Here is a 13,463-nt window from a genome sequence, read left to right as displayed (position 1 = left end):
AATGCTTGACCTTATACATACTGATGTATATGGTCCCATGAGTGTTAGGACACATAACCAACACGTTTACTTTATAACATTTACCGATGATTACTCTCGGTATGGTTACGTGTACCTAATGAGACACAAGTCTGAATCCTTTGAAAAGTTTAAGGGTTCAGACAAGAGGTCGAGAAACAGTCAGGGAGAGAAATTAAGACCTTTCGATCGGATCGAGGTGGCGAGTATCTCTCTAATGAATTCAGGAACTACTTAAAGGTCAATGGGATAGTGTCACAACTAGCTCATCCTGCTATACCGCAATTAAACGGTGTTTCAGAGAGGAGGAACAGGACTTTATTGGATATGGTCTGATACTTCTCGTACACTCAGAGTTACCCACATCCTTTTGGGGTTACGTATTGGCGACTACGATATACATGCTGAACCGAGTTCCAACCAAATCAGTTCCGAAGACTCCCTATGAGCTTTGGACCGGTAAGAAACCAACTGTAAGACACTTGAAGATTTGGGGTTGTCCAACACTTGTTAAAAGAACGAGTGCGGACAAATTGGAATCCAAGACCAATCGTTGCCTATTCGTAGGCTACCCCAAAGGCTCTGTGGGTTACCTATTCTATGACCCAGGAGAACAGAAGGTGTTCAGTAGCTGAAATGCCCATTTCTTGGAAGATGATTACATCCTGAACAATCATCATCAGGAAGTTGTTCTTGATGAGGATAGCTCAGGGGTAGTGGGAGGTGTCCCACAAGTTCTAGATAATGACCAACCTAGAAGATCTACCCAGGTTTCCAAGCCTCCAATCTATTTCGGCTATAACCAGGATAGTTACTTGGTGGAAGCTACGACCAGTGAGGAGGATCCCGTGACTTATACAGAAGCTATGTTGGACATAGATTACTTGAAGTGGGTAGATGCCATGAGAGCTGAGATGGACTCAATGGAGACCAATGGAGTCTGGACTCTAGTAGATTCGCCCCTTGGGGTAAAAGCAATTGGTTTTAAATGGATCTATAAGAGGAAGAAGGGCCTTGATGGTAAGGTTGAGACCTACAAGACTCATCTGGTGGCGAAAGGTTGCACTCAGAAAGAGGGCATCGATTATGAGGAAATCTTTTCGTCGGTGGCCATGCTTAAATCCATTAGGATCTTGCTAGCTGTAGTAGCATACCATGACTATGAGATTTGGCAAATGGATGTCAAAACTACGTTCCTGAATGGAGATCTTACTGAAGATATCTATATGCAGCAACCACAAGGTTTCATAGCTGCGGGTCAAGAACACACGATATGTAAGTTAAATAGATCCATATATGGACTTAAGCAAACTTCTAGGAGTTGGAACATCCGATTTGACTCTACTGTCAAAATGTTTGACTTTGAGTAGAACCCGGATGAGCCCTGTGTTTACAGAAAATCCAGTGGTGATAAGATTACGTTTCTGGTTCTGTATGTAGACGGCATTCTACTTATTAGGAATGATGTAGGAATGTTGACTACGGTGAAAGTATGGCTTTCACAACAATTCTCCATGAAAGATCTTGGAGAAGCCTCCTATATACTAGGTCTTCAACTCTATAAAGATAGATCGAAGAGGATAATAGGATTATCCCAATCTGCTTATATTGACAAGATAGTCAAAAGATACAACATGGAGAACTCCAAGAAAGGAAATGTTTCTTTCAGGCATGAAGTCACTCTCTCCAAGGGCATGTCTCCCAAGACTCCCGAGGAGATTGAGGGCATGAAATACGTTCCCTATGCCTTAGCCGTAGGGAGCATCATGTATTCCATGCTGTGCACTCGTCCTGACATCGCTCAGGCAGTGAGTGTGGTAAGCAGACTCCAGGGCAGGAGCATTGGACTGCTATGAAAAACATACTTAAGTACCTTCAAAAGACAAAGGAGTTTTGTCTGGTATTCGATGGTAGTTTACTACAGATCCAGGGGTATATTGATGCTGACTTCCAGTCAGATCCAGATGATTGAAAGTCTACATCTGGGTATTTCACGATCGGATCGTGTGTTGTTTGCTGGAAAAGCAGCAATTAGGGGTCCACAGCGGATTCCACAACCGAAGTCGAATACATTGCCGCAAGTGAAGCTGCCAAAGAAGCCGTACGGATGAAGAATTTCATTCATGAATTGGGAGTAGTTCCATCCAGCACATCACCCATTCCATTGTTGTGTGACAACATTGGAGCTACCGCTCAGGCTATGGAGCCACGAGCCCAATCAAAGTCGAAGCACATCGAGAGGAGGTACCATGTACTGCGGGAGATAGTTGGAAGAGGGGACGTCCTAATTCAGAAGGTAGCAGACCCATTGACTAAGCCACTAACACAGAAAGTGTTTGAGGAACACATGGAAAGCATGGGACTCCGGCTTATACCAGATTGGACCTAAGTGTAAGTGGGAGCTGTTAGACAATGTATGCCCTTAGCTCCAATCAGAATGATGTACACTATGACATTTAATGTAAATGATTAAAGTACATATTTGATTCATGTTATTATGGTGTGTTTCTATGTAATACCCTTAAACTGGACACATATGAGACTTGTGTTAGTTTAGAATCTTCACGGCCATTGGATAGGTCTGGGGATATTTTTCCTGCTAAGTCCACCTCTTGGTGCGGAACAGACTCCTAACAGTACGGGCTAAGGGTTTCGGAGGTGTTTCATGAGACCTACAGCAACTCACTTATATAAGGGCATCTACCCAAGTGACACAAGGTATGCGCGATTATTTGCTCTCTAGCTCTCTAGCATAGAAGCATTCAACTTGCATTACGATATACTAACTTAAGCATCGGAGCTACCACACTGGGTAAGCCACCCTGGGTCCTTTGAGCATCCCTTCTCTTTTACTTCAACTGGCCAGCAGAGCAGACCTACATCTGAGCTGCCCTCCAGCTAGAAGCTTCCAAATTGCGCACCATCAAGAAGGGTGTACGATAAATAAAACACACTAGCTATGAAGAAATTTTTCGCAAGAAATCTACTCAAATTGGTCATAACTATTCATTTATATACGGGAATAAAATGAAAATGTGAAAAGAAAAGGGAAAGAAAACAGTAATACCTCCATAGTAGAAATTTATTGGTGTAATGAGGTAGAATGGAATCATCAAATGGTTGATTCTGAGGCTTTGTTTGTTCTCAATGCAATTTTATTTGCACCAGTATAAATGCATAGGAGAGCAACAACGAAAAAGAGCACAGATTCTGGTTTAATTTTGTTTTGGGATTTTTGCTTTAGGTCGTATTTTATTTCATTTATGTTTACCAAATAAAATAGTGTAAAATTTCAAACAAAAATAAATTAGCATTTGCACCTAAATAATTTCCACTATAATGGTTGTGCTTGCAACCAAACACAGCCTGAGCAACCCTTTCCATTTATGATCCACCCCATAGTCTCCTAACCCAACATCTTCTGTCAGTCTTGTCAAGGGATTCACACATGGGAGCAGATTAACATGTAAAGCAGTCGTGGAGCTATACGATTGGTTATACACTTACACAACCTAAGGCTGCAAATGGATCATATCGGATTTGATAAAGAGTATATCTGGTCCAACTTGATAAGAATTCATCAGATATTCAACATTATGATCCATAATGTCATTTTTTGAATTCACCGGATTTTTTGAATTTTATGTCATTTTTTAAACAACCAATAGTCATTTCCTCCCCTCTCTCTCTCTCTTTCTCTCTCTCCCATACACGTTCCCAATAATCCAAGTAATCTCCTCTCCTAAAATTTTCCTAAACTACCTCCTTTTCCAATGTCTAGCCAAGTGGCACCACTATTCCCAATTTCTCCTAAGTTATCTCTAATACCTATTTATTTCCTAAAACTAGTGAATGACCTCGTACTAAGTACAGGAAATCAGTAATGTTAAATTTACATTGTGGAATCAATAATGTTAAATTTATATTTATTAATATTTTAAATAATTATTAAAATTTCAAGAAATATAATTATTACAATATGGATAGTTTTCTTTTGTTATGATACCTAGTGGGTTAATGATTAGCAGCAACTTCTCAGAAAATGCCAACCTTTCTAGAAAAATGAGAAGGCCATGTGTCTGAATGGACTCCAGATCTCCTGCCTACCTCTACCCACAACACACTACCCTTTGTGAATTGGGAACATCTCTCCCTGCATAATACTATGCATAGGATGAGATGTTCTCTATGTGTGGCTGCAATAAATGTGAGCAGAGTTCGTGTGAGCAGTAGATCTGGACTCGTCTGAATGATGGGGGGCTATAGCCAGGTAATGGGTTGTGGGCTTTAGCAAGAACTTCTTAGGAATTGCCACGTATCTAGCTTTTTAAAAAATGAGAAGACCACTTGTATGAATGGAGGTAGTGGGATATGGACTTTAACAACTTCTCAGAAAATGTCATGTGTCTAAATTTGAAAAAACCACGTGTCTAAATGGTGGAGGTTGTATATATATATATATTAGATATCTCTAATTACTATTTATCTTCTCCCCTACTAATTAAGAATTATTTAAATATTATAACAAAATTATATAAAACTTTAAAATGTTTATTAAAAACATAAAAACTAATTGTAATAGATTTAATAATATTCATATTATTAATAATTTTATATATTTACAAAATTATGTACTAACAATATAAATTAAAATTTAACAGATTATTCAATTTAAATGTTATTCAAATAATAAGAATTTAACATTAAAAAATAAAATCTTATTTAAATATTTCAATAAATAAATATCTTAAATAATAAAATATTAAAAATAACTAAATAATTATATAAAAAATATTTAATATTACGTAATAATAAATTTAAAATAAATAAAACTCAAAAAAAACACAAAATTTTAAACATTTTACATATTATTTAAATATTTCTATAATTAAATATTTAACATAATTATGTAATAAATTTAAAATTTTTCTTAAAACTAAAAAAAATAATTATAATACATTTCATAATATTCAAAATTATAATAATTTAATATTTTACAAAAATAATAACAAAATTATGTAATAATAGTATAAATTATAATCAATATTTTCAAATTTTAAATAATGGTATTATTTAAATAACTAAATAATATTATAAATAACTAATTTCACCTATATCAATTAATAATTATAGAAAATAACTTTTGAAAACATTAATATTTACTAATAATAATTTTAAACTCTTAATCTATATTTATTATATATTTATATATACTAAAATTAATCTTTATTGTATTTTTAGTAATTATTTGTTGTATTTTTTTGATAAATACATTTTCAATATTTATTCGAGATTGAACTACTCTTATTTAACTTTTTAAATTTAATTTATTGTACTTATTATATTTTGTTATAAATTTATTTTTAGTAATTACGTATTTTTGTTATGATTTATTGATTAATATTTATTAAAGATTAAACTATTATTTGATATTACACTATTTATTGTATTTTTAATTATTGTAATTATTATATTTATGTTAGTTATTTATTGTATATAAACATATTTTCAATAATTGTGTACTTTCGATATAAATTTTCAATAATTATTGGAGGTTAAATTATTGTTATTTATTAGAAATTAGACTATTAATTTAACTAAAATTAGGAGTGTTCACATGTTGGTTCGGTTCGGTTGCAGGCTTTTTAGCCAACCAAATCAACTTGGTGAGATTGGGGCATTGGTCACCTAAAACCGGCTAACCATTAGTGAAAATCGACCAACTTGAGTTCTATTGTTTTGGGTCAATTATTGGTTTAGTGAGTCAATTCAAAAGATTTAAACTTAAAAATTAATTTAAGTCTAAAATATTGCATTGGTATTACTAAAAAATAAATTAAAAATTTTAATTTATAATATAAAAATATTTTAGAATAAGAAACATGGGAATTTTTCCACTTTCCTGTATTAAAAAATTATATTTAAAATATAAAATATTAATATATATCCATGGTTGGATCGATTTATACAAATGGTCAAACTGAAACTTACTCAACTTAGTTAGGTTGGGAAATTGTTGAACAAAGTCAATTTGGTTGACCAAAAAACTTGCCACCAAAGCAAATGGTTGGTGATGAGGGCAGATTTGGCCCTCCAGTGAAGTTGCGACACGTGGCACCTCGTGACAACTAGGCAAGCCCCCAGGCAACAACTTACCAAGTTGGTCCCCCCCCGGGCGCCGGTCTGGCTGGCCTGGCGCGGCCTGCGCGCGACCTGGCACGGCCTGCGCGCGGCCTGCGCACGGCCTGTGCACGGCCTGCGCGTGGCCTGCGCACGGCCTGCGCGAACTGCGCGACCTGGCCGGATGAGCCTGCCACATGCACCAACCCGGCAATCTGGCCCGGACGCAGGCGCCGACCTGGCGATCTGGCCCGGATACAGGCGCCGACCTGACAACATGACCCAGACACAGGCGCCGACCTGGCAACCTAGCCCGGACACCGACCCGCCGACAGACACAGGCGCCGGCCTGGCAACCTGGCCCGGACACCGACCCGTCGACTGACAGGCGCCGACCTGACAACCTCGAGGAGTTCATCACCGTACCCCGGTTCTGACGGGATATGACGTCTTACCATTTGAAGGCTTTTTACCCACCTAACCCGCGAATGCACCACTATATAAGGACTCCGACCCCCAAAGCCAACGGGGGGAGAAAAAAGGGTATGGTAACCCCCTCTCTCTAGCTCTCTCATTTCTCTCCAAGCCCTCTGTAATCAGAATGCTAACTTAGGCATCGGAGAGTCCCCGCCGGGAAAATACCCCCGGGTCCTCTGATTCAGTTCCCGCAGGTCCCTCAGCTCCCGCCGTCTACAAAGGAGAGAAAATCACCTCACGCAGGGGGTAGTCGGGTAGCGCTGCACCAGGGAACTCCACCATCCTCTGAGTTGCAGACCGCCTAGGAGCAAGTCAAGTGACGAGTTCGCCATCAGGGAGCACTACCAGGTAGTTCGCCACCAGACAGTTCGCCATCAGGCAGTTCGCCACCAGGGAGCACTGCCGGGCAGTTCGCCACCAAGCAGTTTACCATCAGGCAGTTCGTCACCAGGCAGTTCGCCATCAGGCAGTTCGTCACCAGGCAGTTCGCCATCAGGCAGCGCCACCAGGCAGTTCGCCATCAGGCAGTTCGCCACCAGCCAGTTCGCCATCAGGCAGTTCGCCACCAGCCAGTTCGCCATCAGGCAATCCGCCACCAGGCAGTTCGCCATCAGGCAGTTCGTCACCAGGCAGTTCGCCATCAGGCAGCACCACCAGGCAGTTCGCCACCAGGCAGCTCGCCATCAGGCAGTTTTCCATCAGGCAGTTCGCCACTAGGCAGTTCGCCACCAGGAAGCATCACCAGGCAGTTCGCCACCAGGCAGCTCTCCCCCGGGAAGTTCGCCACCAAGTAGCTCATCACCAAGGCACATCACCACCAGGTCAAACACGAGGTACTTAGCCAAAAAATTTTACACATCCCAAAAAATGGTACGTGACCAAAACCGGTTACATCAATTGGCGCCGTCTATGGGAATACGCTACGAAAAGCTAAGTTCTCATCCTACAAAAGCTAAGTTCTCATCCTACCAAAGCTAAGTCCCCACTTTTTTGAAGATATCACTTTATAGTTTACATTTTTTATGAACTCAAAAACTATGCAGGGGGCTAACAGACTAAGTAGCTCTACCAACCTTGCTTTCGATTCAGATGATGCCTCATCAGTCCTCTCCGCAAGGTCCCCCTACAAAGATGAGCTCTTCGTGGCTTCCGCGGGAGTTGACGGCCAACAGGCTACATAGGCGCCCTTACCGGTCGAGCCTTCCAAGGCTCCCGTGTGAGCTGGCAACCTAAAGTTAGTAGTGCTACCCCCGAAGGTCGAGCCCCTAGCAGCTTCTTGTAGGAGTGGGTGACTGGCATTACGAAGCTGATGCAGCACAATCATAGCTCGACACCTCACAGGCAAAGCCTACGGGCCACATTACTGCTTAAGACCCGGTCGCCTCTCCGGCACGGGTAAAGTCAAAAAAGAGTAGACCACGAGTCACTCCCAAAAGCTTACGGGCCACATTACTGCTTAAGACCCAGTCGCCCCTCCGGCACGGGCAAAAGTCAAAAAGAGTAGACTACGAGTCACTCCCAAAAGCCTATGGGCCACATTACTGCTTAAGACCCGGTCGCCCCTCCGGCACGGGCAAAAGTCAAAAAAGAGTAGACTACGAGCCACTCCCAAAAGCCTACGGGCCACATTACTGCTTAAGACCCGGTCGCCCCTCCGGCACGGGCAAAAGTCAAAAAGGAGTAGACTACGAGTCACTCCCAAAAGCCTACGGGCCACATTACTGCTTAAGACCCAGTCGCCTCTCCGGCACGGGCGAAAATCAAAAAGAGTAGACTATGAGTCACTCCCAAAGCCTGCGGGCCACACTGTTGCTAAATATCCAATCGCTTTCTCAGCAGGAACAAAATCAGCAAAAGTGAACTATAAGTTGCCCCAAGAGCCTAAGGGCTACACTACTGAAACCGGCGGAGACCCCCTCGTCTTACTAGCAGCTCGCCACATACAGGCAGCTCCCAAAGCCTAAGGAATTGGATCAAAACTTACTAACTCGTCGACTTACGGGCCAAAAGAAATCTACTCCCTTCGCTGAGTTACTCTCAGCTCGGGAGTGGGGGGCAATTGATGAGGGCAGATTTGGCCCTCCAGTGAAGTTGCGACACGTGGCACCTCGTGACAACTAGGCAAGCCCCCAGGCAACAACTTACCAAGTTGGTCCCCCCCCTGGGCGCCGGTCTAGCTGGCTTGGCGCGACTTGGCGCGGCCTGCGCGCGACCTGGCGCGACCTGGCCGGATGAGCCTGCCACATGCGCCGACCCGGCAATCTGGCCCGGACGCAGGCGTCGACCTGGCGATCTGGCCCGGACACAGGCGCCGACCTGACAACATGACCCGGACACAGGCGCCGACCTGGTGACCTGACCCTGACATAGGCGCCGACCTGATAACCTGACCCTGACACAGGCGCCGACCTGGCAACCTGGCCCGGACACCGACCCGCCGACTGACACAGGTGCCGACCTGGCAACCTGGCCTGGACACCAACCCGCCGACAGACACAGGCGCCGGCCTGGCAACCTGGCCCGGACACCGACCCGTCGACTGACAGGCGCCGACCTGACAACCTCGAGGAGTTCATCACCGTACCCCGGTTCTGACGGGATATGACGTCTTACCATTTGAAGGCTTTTTACCCACCTAACCCGCGAGGGCACCACTATATAAGGACTCCGACCCCCAAAGCCAATGGGGGGAGAAAAAAGGTATGGTAACCCCCTCTCTCTAGCTCTCTCATTTCTCTCCAAGCCCTCTGTAATCAGAATGCTAACTTAGGCATCGAAGAGTGCCCGCCGGGAAAATACCCCCGGGTCCTCTGATTCAGTTCCCGCAGGTCCCTCAGCTCCCGCCGTCTACAAAGGAGAGAAAATCACCTCACGCAGGGGGTAGTCGGGTAGCGCTGCACCAGGGAACTCCACCATCCTCTGAGTTGCAGACCGCCTAGGAGCAAGTCAAGTGACGAGTTCGCCATCAGGGAGCACTACCAGGTAGTTCGCCACCAGGCAGTTCGCCATCAGGCAGTTCGCCACCAGGGAGCACTGCCGGGCAGTTCGCCATCAGGCAGTTCATCACCAGGCAGTTCGCCATCAGGCAGTTCATCACCAGGCAGTTCGCCATCAGGCAGCGCCACCAGGCAGTTCGCCATCAGGCAGTTCGCCACCAGGCAGTTCGCCACCAGGCAATCCGCCACCAGGCAGTTCACCACCAGGCAGTTCGCCATCAGGCAGTTCGTCACTAGGCAGTTCGCCATCAGGCAGCACCACCAGGCAGTTCGCCACCAGGTAGTTCGCCACCAGGCAGCTCGCCATCAGGCAGTTTGCCATCAGGCAGTTCGCCACTAGGCAGTTCGCCACCAGGAAGCATCACCAGGCAGTTCGCCACCAGGCAGCTCTCCCCCGGGAAGTTCGCCACCAAGTAGCTCATCACCAAGGCACATCACCACCAGGTCAAACACGAGGTACTTAGCCAAAAAATTTTACACATCCCAAAAAATGGTACGTGACCAAAACCGATTACATCAGTTGGGTTGGATCGATTTTAGTCAATTTACAGATGACCAAGCTAAAATTGAATCAACCTTATTGGATTTGGTAATTGCTAAACGAAAGCCGATTGGAAGTAGTAAAAATCGATTATCTCAGGTTAAGTTGAGTTAGATTTATTAATTTTATCAATTTGATGAGTTATTATTTTATTAAAAATAATATATAAAATATAAATAATTATTAATTATTTAAAAAATTAAAATATAAAACAATTATAAACTCCTGCATTGCACGGGTCACACTACTATCTCATATAATCAGTCAATCAGCTTAATGATTAATAGTAATGCAATCACTGACGTCAAAACTCTCTACCTATTCGTCTTGCTGCACCTGTCTCCGAAGTTGGTCTACGTACAAGTCTTCTTTTAAGACATTTAGTTTAGCTGGTTAGGTATATATGAATATGATATCACACCTAAAAACATAAAATAACAAATTTAAGAATCAATCATAGTTCATAGCAGACAAAACCAAGAAAACTTGCTTCACTGGCTCAGAGGGGCCGTCATCACTCGCGTCATCAGCTCCCATTCGTGATTAATACTTGGGTTTCGCGTAATTTTTGTGATTTAATATCAATAAAAGTAATATAATTAAAAACTTTCAAAAATAAATTAATTTTTTTAAAATAATATCAATAAATTTCTTCTTGCCTTTTATTCATCAGAACTGTCGGAGACAGAAGTGGCGGCGGCGGCAGACAGAGGAATGATCACCAACGCCGCCGGCCACCTCCGACAACGTTGCCGGAGGCGGAGGCGGCGGCGGGCGACAGTGGACGGCGGTGGCGGGCGGCGGCGAAAACAAATAGCAAGAAGAAGATGATGACAGTATTTTTTTCTTTTATTAATATTATTTTAAAAAAATTAACTTATTTTTAAAATTTTTTTAAATATATAACTTTTATTAATATTAAACCTAAAAATTGCGCTCATATAATATCCTACTCGCTATGCTACCAGCGTCAGGAGTCGGGCCACTGGCCACCCACATAGTTGCTGTTGCAAGGAAAACTCGAAAGCCAAGATGAAAGACAGCGTAAGCTTAGTTCTGTATCCATCTCCAGGTGTTGGTCACCTGGTCTCCATGGTGGAGTTAGGAAAGTTCATTCTTAATCACTACCCTTCTTTCTCCATCACCATTCTCATCCCCACCCCACCCTTTAATCTAGGCTCTGTCACTTCTTACATTAACCGTGTCTCCACCACCACCCCTTCCATCACCTTCCATCACCTCCCCTCTGTTCCTTTTTCTCTTGACTCCAATTCCTCTCCCCACCACGAAACCCTTATCTTTGAGTTTCTCCGCCTCAACATCCCCAACGTCCACCATGCCCTTCAAACCATTTCTCAGTCCTCCACAATTCGTGCATTTATCTTTGATTTCTTCTGCATCAACTCTCTCGACGTTGCCGCCGCCTTCAACATCCCTGCTTACTGCTACTACACGTCTGCTGCGTCCTGCCTCGCTTTATTCCTTTATTTCCCGACAATCCACAGAAACACCACGCAAAGCTTCAAAGATATGGACGCCCATCTCGAGGTCCCGGGCCTACCACCAGTTCCAGCCCGTGACATGGTTAAGCCGATCCTTGATCGAACTGACAAAGCCTACACAGGACTTTTAAACATGAGTACTCATCTTCCTAAATCAAGCGGAGTTATCGTAAACACGTTTGTGTCGCTGGAGATAAGAGCTATCAAAGCCTTATCAAATGGAGTTTGCGTTCCGGAAGCTCCCACCCCACCAATCTATTATATCGGACCTGTGATTGCGGCCGATGATAGAACAGGTGGTGGAGGAAGTTACACAACCGAGTGTTTAACGTGGCTCGACTCTCAGCCGAGTCGTAGCGTTGTGTTCCTTTGTTTTGGTAGCTTGGGTTTGTTCTCTGCGGTACAATTGAAGGAAATCGCAGTTGGGTTGGAGAAGAGCGGACAGAGGTTCTTGTGGGTGGTGCGCAGCCCACCCAACGAAGACACAAGCAAGCGCTTCTCAGAACTGCCGCCGGAACCCGATTTGGATGCTTTACTGCCAGAAGGGTTCTTGGAACGGACAAAGGACCGAGGCCTTGTGGTGAAATCATGGGCCCCCCAGACTGCAGTGCTGAAACGGGAATCTGTGGGTGGGTTCGTGACACACTGTGGGTGGAACTCGATTTTGGAAGCTGTTACTGCAGGCGTCCCCATGGTGGCGTGGCCTCTCTACGCCGAACAGCGGTTAAACAGGGTTCTGTTGGTTGAGGAAATGAAGCTGGCTTTATGGATGCATGAGTCGGAAGACGGGTTCGTGAGTGCAGCGGAGGTCGAGAAACAGGTAAGAGGGTTGATGGAGTCAGAGGAAGGAAAAGCCATCAGAAAGCGAACTCTTGCCATGAGAGATGGCTCAAGTGCTGCAATGAGCGAGGGCGGGTCATCTCTTATTGACCTTGCTAAGTTGGTGGACATATGGAGGATGCGACAATGAATTTCCCTTATCTACTCTGTTTTAGTTTGGTATTTGTGATTTGTGAAGAACTAAATTGAAGAAAAAGGCTCTGATGATGCTGAAGATAAAGATGATGATTTTTGAGGAGGAGGACATGAGTAATAACAAAATTCCGATTAGGTAGTAATTGCCTTTCGTAAAGCATACCGCCTGAGAATTCTTGATGGAACGATTCACTAAACAAGGAAAAGAAGAAGAACAGCACAAGAAGACACCAAAGACGAACCAACCACAAAGAAGAGACATAAGCACAAACCAGAACAAAAAAAGCAAACCCACAAAGAAGAGAGGTTATTGACCAAAACAGAGTCGTCTTTGTGATATCTCCTTTGCAGCGCAGGAGTCTGATTCTGTTCGTCGTCCATTTATGTCTTCCGAGTTTTTTTTTTTTTTTTATTTCAATTTGCTTGAGTGATTCGTGGGGAAGGATTAACCCCTTCTTGTGTGTATCCCGGTTTTTATTTCTTATATTTTCTACTTCTGTTTGTTATCAGTGGACCAAAAAGAAAAGAAAAGAAAAATATGTGGCTTCATAAAATGATCATATCCATGTCTAACAGAGTAACATCTCCAGATTCCAACTAGGGGCCAGAGACTTGCTTTGCAAACTCAACTGGTGGGCAACCTTGTAACCCTCTCTTCTTGTCATGAAGCAGAGAAATCCAGATTGTCATTTACCAAATTCAGCATATGCTCTCAAACATGGTATGCCATCATGTGTCACAACATCAAAATATTTCTGAATTCTGAATACAACCCCAAAACCACTACCACCATTGGATATATAAAACTGCCATCTACTCCACATTGGCTTTGTT

At 43.4% G+C, this 13,463-nt stretch overlaps 1 protein-coding gene across 1 annotated transcript; it reads left to right on the top strand.

The window, feature by feature from the left end:
- Positions 1–11,083: 11,083 nt before the first annotated feature.
- LOC104600246 (UDP-glycosyltransferase 88B1) lies at positions 11,084–13,189 on the top strand. Its single transcript, XM_010263098.3, has one exon. It carries the CDS (start codon positions 11,185–11,187, stop codon positions 12,622–12,624), a length of 1,440 nt encoding a protein of 479 aa, XP_010261400.1. The 5' UTR covers positions 11,084–11,184; the 3' UTR covers positions 12,625–13,189.
- The last annotated feature ends 274 nt before the right edge of the window (positions 13,190–13,463 follow it).

The sequence above is a fragment of the Nelumbo nucifera genome, chromosome 1 (assembly GCF_055504915.1).
Source record: "Nelumbo nucifera cultivar China Antique chromosome 1, China Antique-T2T, whole genome shotgun sequence".
Taxonomy (NCBI): domain Eukaryota; kingdom Viridiplantae; phylum Streptophyta; class Magnoliopsida; order Proteales; family Nelumbonaceae; genus Nelumbo; species Nelumbo nucifera.
Note: the sequence above shows the minus strand (reverse complement) of the source record. Positions and strands in the feature narration are given on the sequence as shown.

Coding starts and splice junctions, on each gene's coding strand:
- LOC104600246 (XM_010263098.3), top strand. CDS start 11,185: ATGAAAGACAGCGTAAGCTTAGTTCTGTATCCATCTCCAGGTGTTGGT.